The 13,903-nt window shown below is 37.1% G+C and overlaps 1 protein-coding gene across 1 annotated transcript in view; it reads left to right on the top strand.

Moving 5' to 3' along the window:
• The window catches only part of EXOC2 (exocyst complex component 2), a 128,066-nt gene extending 118,075 nt beyond the window's left edge, over window positions 1–9,991 (top strand). Inside the window, exons 25-28 of the mRNA XM_039549999.1 lie at window positions 2,141–2,263; window positions 4,531–4,592; window positions 6,422–6,481; window positions 8,417–9,991. Coding sequence (XP_039405933.1) covers window positions 2,141–2,263; window positions 4,531–4,592; window positions 6,422–6,481; window positions 8,417–8,510 — 339 coding nt within the window. The 3' untranslated portion in view covers window positions 8,511–9,991. The remainder of the gene's footprint in view (window positions 1–2,140; window positions 2,264–4,530; window positions 4,593–6,421; window positions 6,482–8,416) is intronic.
• The last annotated feature ends 3,912 nt before the right edge of the window (window positions 9,992–13,903 follow it).

Raw genomic sequence — 13,903 nt, 5'->3', positions numbered from 1 at the left:
CAGTGTTTTTGATACAATTTCAGTGTTAAATTATAGCAGAAGCACTTACACAGAAGCATCGTGATTTTACCAAATACTTCCAAATGAGGGAATAAGAAACACTAAAAACATATACCAACATGGTAATAGTTTTTAATATTGTTTTACAGGGTAGTGGAAATTTATTAAAATGGAAATTAGAGAGTTTGCTTTAAAAAATTCGGAGGCATTTGTGACTTACTGAGCTAGTCTTGTAAACATTCATACTTGTTAAAATGCTGCAGCAGAAGGGTGTGTTGCTGTGCTCTCTTCATTGAGACCGATACTGATTCTGGCCTAAATAGCATTGCCTTGTAAATTTCTAGATGTAAAATATTACAGAAATATGAGAACGTGTGTCAAGATGAAACTCCCATTTCGACTGGTGAAATTCTGTAAGCTGGGTCAGGTTTAAGTTTAGTTAGCAAGGCTGCAAGTTTCTGTAGTTTGAAACAGCAAAAATTAACCATCAGATGAACAGCAAGGATAGACTGAAATGGAAAGGAAATTGTTTCTCTACTGCTGAATTCAAATTTAGCTGAAATCAAAATAAGGGCTTCTTATTGCAAATTTGTGATGATTCACCCTTGCTGAGAATTATTTTTCCTGGATTCTGTAAAGTAACTTCAAGAGTGCTCATTGCAGGCAGAAATATTCTCTTCTCAGTAGATGATCTTTGGGCATGTTCCTGGTATGTTTGTGTTGAATTGGTCAGCAGTGTTTGGTGCTGAGTAAGATAACCCCTTTCCAGCACTGGTAACAGATGGCAGCTGACATTTATGTGGTCAGTGTACTTAGCCTGTGGTGCAGACCTGCTTTTTGGAATGGTCAGCCTTATGGAATGCCTGGTACACAATTCTTAATTTTAATCACTGAAAACTCTGTAGGAATCTTTCTTTCTTCAGGTTTTTTTTCCTTAATTTATTTTTACACATATGTATTGGTATCTTCTGTCAGTCACTAAATGTCCTTGTCAGACATGAGATCTAAACTTTGCATAAAAGCAAACGTATTCTAGCAAAACAATCATTCCACTACTTAATTCTTTAGACCATTTCAAAGCAGAAACTTGGGAAGTGTTTCAAAACTTTATACGTTCATTTTCCTTCTTGCACTGCTCCAGTCACACACTTCAGCTTACATACACCACTCCATACATCACTTCAGCTTCTTGTGTCATCTTCTCTCCCAGCCCTGTGCAGTTTTATGCAGCTTTATCATCACCTTTAAGCTTTGACACAAGTTTGGTGTGTCTAACCTATAATCTCACTTCCTCCTATATTCCAACCTCTGGGCCCGCATTTTCCCCAATTCTGTGTAGAAAAATCATACCCTTTTTTTTTTAATCCACCAACAATTTCTCGCTTCTGTAAAGCTCCCTTTAGGGAAGATTGGTCTCTTCATACTTCGCTTCAAGCATAGATCTAATAATTTTGTGTTGCAGTTACTATTCTGAAAGTGCCACTTTAAAAAGTTATACAAATAAGCAGTTAAAAAGGTGGCCTTGATGCATGGGAAAACCAGTAAGGTTTAATTTTTTTTGCCAGGGAACTAATAAATGACAGCAGTGGCAGAATCTAAATGAAAATCCATTGACACTCAGGTACTCCCACAGGCTGTCAGATGTTTATCTCTGCCACAGAGCATAACAACACTAGCCATTCAACAGTGGTCAAATAAAAAGGAGTCTAGAAGAAATAGCAAAATATATGGGTAAAAAGTAGCTGAATGTGTAATTGTGTTAGTCAGTCACACAACTCTGAATTAAAGGTGCTATCTACAAGACAGCAGTCTATCAAGTCAAGACAGCCACCCGACTACCTGCATCCGTCAGACAAGAGCACATATTTTGAAGTTTAGCTGCTTTTTGGTGTTGCAAGAAGGTTATCACATATCATATAGCCAACTTTGCTATTAACAGAGGGGATTGGTCCAAGTGCAGGGCAAGCATCAAAAGACATCCTTCATATTCTAGTTGCTTTTGAAATTTTTTTGTACATTGATAAAAATGAAGGAGACCTTTCAGTCAAAGAGGTTTATGTTTTTTATTGAAATGTTAGTATTGAAAATGTTTCTGTTAATGTAGATGTTGTGCTCATGGTTCTTCTTTCATAAAACTTAGGTGTTTACCATTTCCAAAGACTTAGTTCCTCGGGTAATGTCAAGGGTTGTAGAAGCAGTCTCTGAAGAACTGAGTCGACTGATGCAGTGTGTTTCATCCTTCAGCAAAAATGGAGCTTTACAGGTACCTGAATACTTTGTGTTGTCAAACATCTGAATCTAGAAAACTGAGAATAACAGATAGAGGTATCATCTGGGTGTTTGTTTGATTTATTGTAGCAGTGAAAGCAAGGAGATAAAAAGGATTAGTTTACAACCTATTTCAGATTCATGGATGAATACCCTTTGGGATACTGGTTCTTGGGTTTGATTATATTTTAGAGTTATCTTTGTGTCAGACAGGATTAAAAGGCTACCTGTATCCTATGAGATAAAAAGCATCATAATGGTATCTCTTTGAAATGTTGTTAAATACTCTCTTTGGCCTGACATAAAAAAATCACTTTAAAAAAAGAAAAAATGTAGTGATATTTTGAGATTTAAAAATCTTGAAAACATGATGCAGTAGGATCTTGTAAGACTTTGCAGAACTAGTCACTTGTTATATTCTCTCTACAATACCTTGTTGCTGTAACATGGGTAGAATAGCTTTGCTTGTTTTATTTACAGCTAGATTGGTAGTTGTATTTGCTGTTGAGTAAGCTTTAAAGGACTCCAAGAAAAACACCTTTTTTTAAAAAATCCCTTTGAATCAGATTGCTATAGTTGTAACAGAAAAAGAGCAAACTCCCTATTTTCATTGTACATGACAGCATTCTTGCATTATGATGGGAAAATAGTTATCCAGTTGGAAGCCTTATTTTCCAGTTGCTGGTAGTAATGGCATTGGACAGAGAATTAGTCTAGGAAGATTGCAGCCAAGTAAGATTGACTCCCTATTTAAAACAAATCCATGAATAACAACAAAGCTATGAATACATCCCTTTTGTCTGACTAAACAACCCACTGTAGGGACTTGCTGCCTAAACCCGTATTTGAAAGGATTTTCTCTCCTTACTGTAAGTTTGTCACTCATGGTCATTTTCTGTTCCTCTGAACATGGAAAATCCTGTCTGACAGACAGCAGCAGTGTGAGAGTCACCAGAGCCTTGTCAGGCTGAACAAAAAATTCTCAATCAAGCCTCACTCTGTGTTCCCATCCCATGACCCACAGTTTTGCCAGGCTCGCCCTTCCACCAGGTTTACTTAGGCTGTGGTACTTGAGAATGAGGTATTGGTACCTCCTAAAATGTAAAAAAGACTCCAGAATCTTAGGTATAGGACTTTAAAAAGTCCAAAACTCTTGAGCTTGGAGCACAGTATAAAAAAGAGGTAAAATATTCTGCGTTGCAAAAAGTTATGAGTATAGAGTTGGTGGGTGGCTATGTTATATTTTGTGCCAGAAAGTTCTGGCTCTAAAAAACCATTACTTTTAGCTGTCTTCCTACCTAGGAGGAGAGGTGAGGAAAATACCTAGAAGTCAAAGGCTTTCGTTAGAACTGGAATTAGTTGTCTGTGTTGCATTGTTAAAAGTTCTGTTTTGGAAGATTAATGTCACTAGTTGTGTCTAAATGTAGATCAGTTACTGTAATGTCTAACTGGATTAAATTTCATCTTTCTGCTTAAAAGAACAGAATGTGAATTTTTATGAAGTTCACTTTATATTTTTAAATGAAATTACTTAATGATCTCTTGCAGAATGTTTGTATTTCATATAAAAGTTATTATGATAATGATTGCTCTTCAAAGACCAAAGGATGATCTATGAAATTTGTTTAATCTTTGAGTTCAGGCTCCTCCACAGTTTGCCTAAGTGAAAATTAATACTTGAGCACGCAGTACAGTACAGGAATAAAATCCCCAAACTTTTCTGCCCACCTGGCAACACACAAGAAACAAAGTACAATCATTCTACTTCCTCATCTGATGGGAAAAAATTAATTCAACAGAAGAAGCAAGCATAAAATGTGTATTGACAGATTTTTGTACTTTTGTATTTCCTTCCTCCCTGGCTAAGCAGTGCTGTGAGAAGTTAAGCTCACTGTATTTCACAAAAAAACCCCAAAAGTTGCATCCTTCTGTCTTTCTATCACAGTACAGAGAAGGTGGAACAAAATTGAAGATTTAGTGCTGTTACTGAAAGACAAACCAGTGGTTTTTGACTGCTACACAGTGACTACGTAAACAGTTTGGCTTGAATCAAAAGTATGAAATTGTTCCTTTGAGCAGTCTCCTGACAGAGCAGCATGGCAACAAAGAATACAGGAAATAACCTGTTAAAAGCCAAGGCTGCTTACAACTGTAGTGTGCAATAGTATTTGCCTCTCAAGAAGGTGAAGCTCTGGGATACTGGTATACACTTGGTGAAAGGCCATTGTGTCATTGTTTCAATTTTTGTATTTCTGTCTTTAGGCAAAACTTGAAATCTGTGCATTGAGGGATACCGTGGCCATATACCTAACACCTGAAAGCAAGTAAGATGTGCTGTAATGTCACTTTTTGCTGTGTAATGGCATCCTTGTAAACATGCAAAAAACACACAATGTAAATTCAGAATGAAGAAATTTTGCTTCAAGTAGAATATGTGATCTACTGGGTAAATATACGAAAAACAGATGACTAGCAAGATTTTATAAGCTGAAAGAAAATTGTTACTTTTTTGTTGTTTTTTACTTGGACTTTTAGACACAAACTATTATTTGCCACCAAAAAAAATTGTAAAACTTCTTAACAGCAGTACAGCTGCTGAGGATAATTATGCTAAAGCCAGACACAAGCAGATGTTGTTGATGAGTTTTATCCAGTTTTTTACAGCAATCTCATAAAGCATAAAACAAATAACCTGCCCAGAGGCATGAGAGAGGTTACAGATCCAGACACTGGCAGGGTCCCCTTATAGGGATATGGAGAATTAGGGCTCTCCATAGGCTTATATAATACCCTACTCCTTCTCCACACACCTAATCAGGGAAAGGGAATTCAGGTTCACACTCTTTCCTAGAATCAACACCTTCAAAAGGCTTTCAGCAATTTGTCATTTCTCACTGAGGCAAGACCAAAGATAAATAGTGTGGGGTACACACACACGTTAGTATAAAGGGGGAAGGAAAAGCATTAGCACCAATAGTGGTTGATGCAGCCAAGGCGTGTGAAAACAGGCTATGATAGCTGTCAGAAGTTTTGAGTAAAGTTGATTGACTGAAATTTCTAGGTGATTATGGTGAGGATTGGATATGGGCAGATTCATTCATTATTTTAATAACCTTCACTTCTTTTAAGATTTGCATTACATGTCCCTGCAGGTGGCAATTTGGTCATCTTACCTAATCAACAGTTTTGTAGATCTTGCAAGTCTTAATGTGTCTTCACAGTGTCGGTGTCCTGTGGTGTCACTGCAGTCCAACTCGGAGTACTCACTTCCCTATTCTAAGTGTCTGATAGTGACAAAGGCCTCTAAAAGAACACTACTTGGCACTGGCTCAGGTTGGATAAAATGGAAACTATATTGTCTGTAATCATCGGAGGGCAAAGCACAGTGAACCCTGAAAGATGGAGCATTGTAGAGGTTTTTTTATTCCTGGACTTGTCACTAGTAGTAGTTGCCACAGGTCACCATATTAATCTTTTGCTGACAAGACTCTACCTATCTATGCAGGTCCTGCATTGTTGCCTCACTTCCATTCCACATCTGTTGCCCAGAGTGGGGTGGTAACCCCATCTTTGGAGTTACTCAAAACTTGACTGGATAATGGCCCAAAGAAATCTCCTCTAACCTTGAAATCGGCCCTACTTTGAGATCAGGGTTGGACCTGAAGTCCCTTCCAACCTAAATTGTTCTATGACTCTGTGTTACCTTGATGCAAACCTACTGTAATTCTCTTTGTAGGCACCTTTCTGTAAGGCAGAATGCAGTGGCCCTACTAAGCGCAGAAAGAGAAAATCAATGTTTTATCTGTTCTTCATACACTGGTGGTCACTTCAGGCAGAAGGCAGGCTGGCCACTGCCTGTTAACTCTTGAACAGTCCAGGATGTCAAGCACAGTCTTAAATCGGCTGCTGTTTTAACATTTCCTGTTGATGTATGATGTACATCGCATTAGGAATGTCAAGATACTTGCTTGACCCCATCACTACTTCATGTTCAATTTGCACATGAATGTCAGGTCTCAGGAAAATATTCTGTCAATTTATTGAAAAAAATTAATGGATAAAATATAGCATTTCTCTGTAGAATTTATAGAGGGAAACCATAAATGCTGAGTCTTTTACTAGCAGAATATGAGTATTTTTGTCTTCCTTGCAGGTCAAGCTTTAAGCAAGCTTTGGAAGCCTTGCCTCAGCTCTCAAGTGGAACTGACAGAAAGTGAGTACAATACACCTTCTTGTTTCCTTTATGGTCTTTGGAGCCATTGCTTTTTACACTTGTAAGAAAACTTTGTTATAGGAGGGTTAACTTTCACTGTATTTGACCCTTCCAAATTCCAGAGCAGAGGCCTCTGTCGACAGAGTAAAGAATAAGCTCAGTCCTTGCCTTGTTCATGGGCTATTAAATGACCCAGAAGAGCCAATGGCTTTGTGACATATCCTGCTTGCCCATCCTAGTCTTATCAGTTCAGTGCAGCTTTGTATTTGTCTTGCAGTATCAGTCTATTTTAGCCTTCCTTGTTAATCTTAAGGTTTCTTTGAGTTCCATTGTATTATATTACCGAATTTAGCAGTAATTAAAAAAATGGCCGAGAACAAAGGTCAGGCTTTTGCAAGCTGATGCATGGAGAACTCACAGAAATGGCGTGTTTTGTTTTAAAAACAAATAAGGAAGGTCTTTGGCTCTTTCTTAACATCAGGAGGAGGAATTTTGGGTTCTTCCTTTTCCACTATAACAACCTTTGACGAACAGGTTCCATTGCTGCATCCAGCCTAGTATTTGGTAGCCTATTTTACAAGCACAGCTTAATAAAGAGTAGTATGGTAAAACTAGGACAGATTTGTAATGAGCAGAGTAGTGTAAGTATAAATGGTTTGAACTAGATATTGGTTTCATTGCACTTTCCTGCATCAAATCAGTTTGCCCTTAGCAGTCAGAATTTAGAATATTTTGTCGACACATAAAGAGACTGTTTGTGCAGCTCATGGTCTGTGGGCTGTGCCTTGTTTCAGTTGTCCTCTGTCTGTTTAGTCAAACCTACTCTTCACTAGCCACAAGTCTAAAGATACCTCCTCATCTTACTTAGCTCTTGTGCTTTGTTAGACATCAGTTTTGAGTAAGGACAGATCTTTTAACTCAAATTTTCCAAAACACCTGTAGAAATTTTTTTTTTCACTTAGTTACAAGCATCTGAGCTTCATGAGACAGATGAGAATCAAGAACTGCATCATTATTACATCTGCCTCAGAGTTTTGAGTCCCAGAGTGCAGAACTTGTTCTGTTTCCCAGGTCACAACATGACAATTGTCATTGTTCCAGGCAGCTCATTGTAACCTACATGTATTTGTGTAAAATAACACATTTGTGCTCTGAGAGCTGTTTATGTGTGTTCATTCACAATCACTGCTATGATGCTAAGTGATGAATGTGGACACAGTCATCTTCCAGAGGACCCGCTGAGGAAGCAGATACTGATTTTTTGGTTTAAGTTGTTATTCTTGGGCTAGTTTGGGGTTTTTTTACCACACAGTGTAATTTTTTTTTCTCTCTCTTACTGGCTGTTCAGTAGTGCAGCATGCCAAAGAGTTCAGGTGATACATGTCTGCCCTAGGTGGCTTGTTTTTGAAATGGGGCAGAAAGTTCAGAGATCACATTATTCCCTAGAAAAAGGAGAAAATAAAACACCCAGCCAAGACTGTAAAATAACTTAATGCATCTCCACTGTTACAGTAAATATTTTCTACGACAGGCCCATCAATACCACTGCTCCTACACCTGTCATTTGTGGATTATAATAAATATTATTCACTGCACCAGGTACCTTCTTGACAGCTCAGTAGATCTAAATTAACCATTTTTATGCCTCCAAATGAACTCGTACACAGTTTATCTATTAGGGACAAAACCACATGATTGGGGTGAATTAATGTTTCTCCTAGAACAGTCATACTATCTCTGATCTTTCAGTCATGATACTTAAGAGAAATCTACAAAATAACTTCCAAAGACAAGGCTGAGAACTGAAATTTGCGATTCAGCTATACAGAAGAAAAGCAGACAGTGTACCTGAAGTCCCAGACAGAATAGTCAAAACTCACAGTAATTGTTCCCTTTTCAGAATCTCCTAAAGTTGTAACTATTTTCCCTTTACAGGTTACTAGAAGAGTTGCTAAACAAATTCAAAAGCAGCATGCACTTGCAACTGACCTGTTTTCAAGCTTCTTCATCAGCCATGATGAAAACATAGACAACAGCACAATGCAGACAAATGTGCTTAAACATTGTCCATTTTTTCTGGACTACTTCAATTCCTTTGAACACCCTAAAGAAAACAAAAGGAATTCCACTGGAAAATAAATTGAGATACAACTTTTTCAGTAATGGTATGGGATGTCCTGCTGAGTGAGACTTCTGTTCCTATGTACTTCGATAAAATGGCCTTCTGTCTACTGTATTTTGCTTTGTGGAGGGAATTAAGTCAATTTTGTTTACATACACTTGTTCATGAAGAAATATTCATCGTTGTTCTTCAGTCTCAGTTTCACTTGTTAATAATACATTGAAATGTATTTTTAGCAAATGTCACCTTAAATTTGAGTATTACTCATGTTGTTCAGTGTATCAATCTTAATTTCTAGATGTAGAGTAATACTGAAGTGACTGGAAGATTTAAATTCTATAAACTATTGAGAAGTATGTAATGAGCATTGCCCCCTAGAGCTGACTAAAAACTGTCCAGATACCATATTAAGTACACTGCTTCTTTTGCATTTAAAAATGATAACTTTTTTTTTCTGTTCTCATCTACAGTTTCAGTGTTTGTAAGTCTGATTTCTTGGGGGCTTTTATTTTCTTGCTTATTTCTAATTAAACATGTTGCTGCCTCTCATGTTTCTCCCTTCTGTTGGAATATTGATGGTAACTGTCACATCTGAAATAAGCTCTACTTTCATTGGCAATTAGCAGAAAAGCACTCCGAGTTTATAAGATTAGTAGAAAAAATGTCCAAGTAAAATATTCTTTGGTGTTAAGGAGTAGAATAGTTAATAGCTTCTCACGTAGTAAGGAGAGCACAATATGTAATTTGTTTTGCTTCTTCCTTCTTACTCTTCTTGTTTTTTCTTGCTCTTACAGGCTTACTACCACTGTCTTCCTCTTGTTAGTCAGTCCTCTTTTCCTCTGTTCACCACTAGTTATTGGATTTGTATGGGGGGAAATAGGGATTCAGGAGAGAAGAACAGTTTGGCGGCCATTGTTTTGGGGGGTAACAAGTCAGTTTAATTTTATAATCGATATCATGGCTGGGAATTAAATAATGCAGTAATAATATATTCTTCCTGTAATTAAAGTCATTTTGAATAAATCATTTCATGAATAGTGCATAGTTTTCAAGCAATTTTTTAGTGTTAGCTCTTTTCTTTTGCCAGTTAAGTTATGTGCTTTAAAAATACAGTGTACAATTCCTATAATACGTAATTTTGGAGAAAGTTTGATGCACATGTAGTCACTTGTTAAAAAGTTCTGTGTAAGTATTAGCAGCATGTTGAATGGAAGTGTGAGACTTCAAATATATGTTATTATCATTAAGCACCTGGAGCGATGTTGTTTTAATTGTTGTCCTTTCTAAGGTGGTCATGGTCCCAGCTGCTGGTATTAACTGAAACAGTCATCCAGTTCTGTAAAAGATTTCACTTCAGAATAATAAAATATTAAGAAATATGGTCATAAGCTCTTCTTGAGTCCCTCGCTTTCCAAAATAATGTGATTTCTTTGAATTTTGCTAATCTACCATTTCTGTATTCATATCAGACATGTTCTAAGTATTGAAAACCTGTTCTATTGTCTATACTGGATTAACACACATTCAGACATCTCTTTATTGTAAGATCATTCTCTTACTCATCTTTTATTACAACAGCTTGTTGCTTGTCTTTAAAACCTGAAGTCAGACTTCTGTGTAGTTGCTTCTCTGTAGTAACTTACACTTCAGAACATCTCATTGACGGCAACGAGAATAACGTGGAATCGATCAAAATATTCCTTGAATTCCATCAGTCAAGTCAGAGCACTGCATTTGAATAAATCCACTTTGTGGATTAAGGAAGTCGGCGAGCATCACGCTGCAACAGGAGGTATTGGAATCCCTTGCGTGGAAGGGGAGTTGGGACTGCTGAGGCTTCATAGCCAATGTACAGCAGGCTGCAGTTCCTCTGACAAGAAGATTACAAAAAACAAGAAGTGGTCAGTGTGGGTTTTGCAATAAAAAACTGTTAGAAGATACAATTAGGTTTAAAAAGTGTTGTTGAAAGTGGGAAAAGATGGGGAGACCACACCAGAATACACCATCAGTTACGGCTTGCAGAGAAGAGGTACTGCAAGGAAATCAAAGTAACAGAAGTGAAAGGCTCTGACATTTAAGGCAAGGTAAATGCTGAAAACAGTACAAAGGAAAATAAATTGAATTATTACATTAACTTTGAACCTCTAGAAAAATCCAAAGTAGATACAAACTGGAAAAAATTGTCATTGAAGTAAAAACCTAGAGAGCTTTATTTCTCATATAAAAGAGAAATTTAGGAAGTAATAAGGCTGTAAAATGTATCTTACTAAAAATAGGTAAAGACTTACAAGAAAATTCAACCATAATATGCTGTGTTGAAATATTCAGCCTCTGGAGATGATGAGGCATTCTTCTATTACTGTATTTTGACATGTATTTTGAATAGTCATGAGTAGTTCAAGAGGTAGGCAAAGAGGAAATAAAAAACAAATGCTGCATCAGTGTAATTAGGGAACAACACAGGAAAAAATATTTTAATCCCCCATAAAAGTGATGGGAAAAAAATAGGGAAAAATCATTACATATCTGGGGGTTAACTTAATGGAATAGCTCAAATAAGTAGCATGAAAGAAGAAATTCTGTTCTGTCTCACAAAATGTTTTTTTCATTGACGTTCTTTAGAAATTGTTTATGAAATGTGCTCATAGTGTGTCATTGTCCAAGTTAAACATCTTCCTATAGCTTTTTAAAAGCCATTTGTTTTAGTAATATAGAAGGAACCACAGTCCTGCTACTTTTCATGCCTGTGCTGAATTTTAAGGATGAGAATAGGCATGAGATGACTGAGGATCAGGCAGGTTGTATTCTGTGTGCTAAACCCCTTGCATCTTCCCAGGACTCTGCCAGTTTAATTTCACTGTATGGCAACAAAGAAGGAAATAAGAAGCAGTTGTGCTTTGCAGGGGGCTTATGGCTGCTCAATAACGTGTGACTGTTGGCCTTGTAAAACAGGTCCAATCTCTCAACCTTTGCCAAAACTATTGCATCTCCCTGAAGAGAGAGTACTTTATGGTGAAGGTGAGATTTTTGTTTTGTTTTCTACACAGGCAGACTTTTGCCATCCAGAGCCAAGGAAACGTTTCTGAAGCAACAGCATGTTTCCCTGCTCTATTGGTAAGTAGTCTGATGCAGATAAAATAGGCCTATAAAAACTAGTGTAACACTGTACAGAACATAAGGCTGGGGAAAAAAGGAAAACAATTATTGCTTATTCTGATTCTACTTAAGTTAAAAATGCTCTTATGTATGTTCAGGAAAAAAAAAGAGAGTAAGTCTTGATTGTTGATATAAAGGCAGGTATAATGGCAATATTTTTTTTAAATCATGATAGAAGAATTTTGTGGAGCTTTTTGCTGAACCTACTAAATGACAAAATCCCTCCTCTGCAAAAGTCTTAATACTTAGCTAAGCAGTGCCCTAGGAAATTTATTGTAAAGATATTTACAAACTCAACTCCTTTTTAACACTGAATGTACTGAAATTCAACTCCTCCTTAATGTTGGAGGTACTGATAGACATTTTCTGTTTCTAATCCAAGAGAAGGTAGAAGATTGCAGTTTCCTAGATACAGTTTTGGCCTCATGAAGAAGGAAGCTTCAAGAATCCTTTGCCATGGTTACCATGATCATCAGAGATAGTCCTGCACAGGGGATTTATACTTCCAAACCTACTGCCAGACCATATTTAAGTCAACTCCAGACAACAGCGCTGGATATGTCCAGCTAAAATACTCTTAGCTGTGTTTTTCCTGACAATATTAAATAGTACAATATTGATTGTATCAATGGGTGCAAATACTGATCTTTGTATCCAAGCAGATTTCTGGACTCACTAGAAATGAGGGGGTTTACATGTTTTCCACACTATAAACGTAACAGCTATTTTGCTCTTTTCATTCTATAACATCTATAAAAATTAGAAGGAAAAGATCTAAGATCTTTAACCTCATCAGGACACATTGAAACTGAAAATTGAATGCAGTGCCCCTGCAGAAGCCTGAGATTCAGAATTCACGTCTGGATCTTTAACCTTGTAAAGTTTTGGCTCTATGGATCTGATTGATCAGGTGCATCTTATCCAGGGATAGAAGGAGAGACCCCTGAGGATATATAGTATCTGCAATCTGTTTCTGGTTTTTAGGAACTGTAGTTTCTGCATGACACTTAAAATTTTAGCATCAGTCAGGAGTTAGTAATAGACTCTGACTACTGTCAAAACAAGCCATAGCACATGCATTATTTAACTAGTAAGATGCAAATATTATTTGAATTAGTCACGCTTCCAGATAGATTGAAGTATTTGGAAATTTGTTAAACATAATGATAGACTTCAAATACAACTTTGGACTTCCGGCATTTCTGGTCTAGCTGTGTAACTAGGGGAGTTCTGGGTGACTACCCACACCTGAAGATAAAAAATAATTGTAACTTGTAAATTCCATTAAAAGATTTTTAGGAGAGAATTTGGTGTGTTTACTGTTCAAGGATAAAAATATGCCTAGTTACATTCCAGCCCGTCCATATAGTGATAAAGACATGGTTCAATTTACCTGCCATGTCCTCATTAGCAGTTCTGCTGTTCTTCTGTGTCAAACATTAGTACGAAGTGTGCACACATGAGGTTGGCTGTAGTTAGGAATGCTTCTGCAGTGCTAACACAGGACACTTTGCTTCTTTCAGCATTCTTAAAGAGAGCCAGAAAGAAGGGAGCTAGATGGTTAATTATAGGCAAAAATAATTTTGCACAAGCTGTGTTACGTGTTAAGTGTATTTTGGCTTCATGTGGTTGACAGGCTGTTTTCTAACTTAGCATCGCTTGCTAGAGTTTTTTTGGCATGAAATGAAAGGCAAAACTGGGAGTAACAGGGAACACAGTTTCATTAAGGAACACGGTACCCATTTCTGTCTTCACCTCTTTTAAGTTCTGGTTTTATATAGTACTGCCAAGGGTTAAAGAGGAGATATGTGCAATTCAGCTCCATTTCTCCTGTGCTGTTTTGAGCTGCAGAGATCCAAACCTTGTCTTTAATGAAGGTATTAGGAGGGCATGTCCAAAATGGTATATTTATTTCAGAACATGTAAATTATATACTACATATACATGTCAATTATATACTCATTTCAGTATTACGTGACAACCCAAGGGGGCTTTCCTTTGGAGAATCACCAGTGCAACCTTGAAGTCCATTAAAATAATGTGCCTTGGTGAGTAACTTAAATGCCACAGTTGGCGACATTTATCACTGCACAGAACAGCTTTTGGAGCAGCAGCACCGACAGATCTGCTGTGGGAGTTTTTGG

This window comes from Corvus cornix, chromosome 2 (assembly GCF_000738735.6).
Source record: "Corvus cornix cornix isolate S_Up_H32 chromosome 2, ASM73873v5, whole genome shotgun sequence".
In the NCBI taxonomy this organism is placed as follows: domain Eukaryota; kingdom Metazoa; phylum Chordata; class Aves; order Passeriformes; family Corvidae; genus Corvus; species Corvus cornix.
This window is presented reverse-complemented; position numbering and strand designations above follow the sequence as displayed.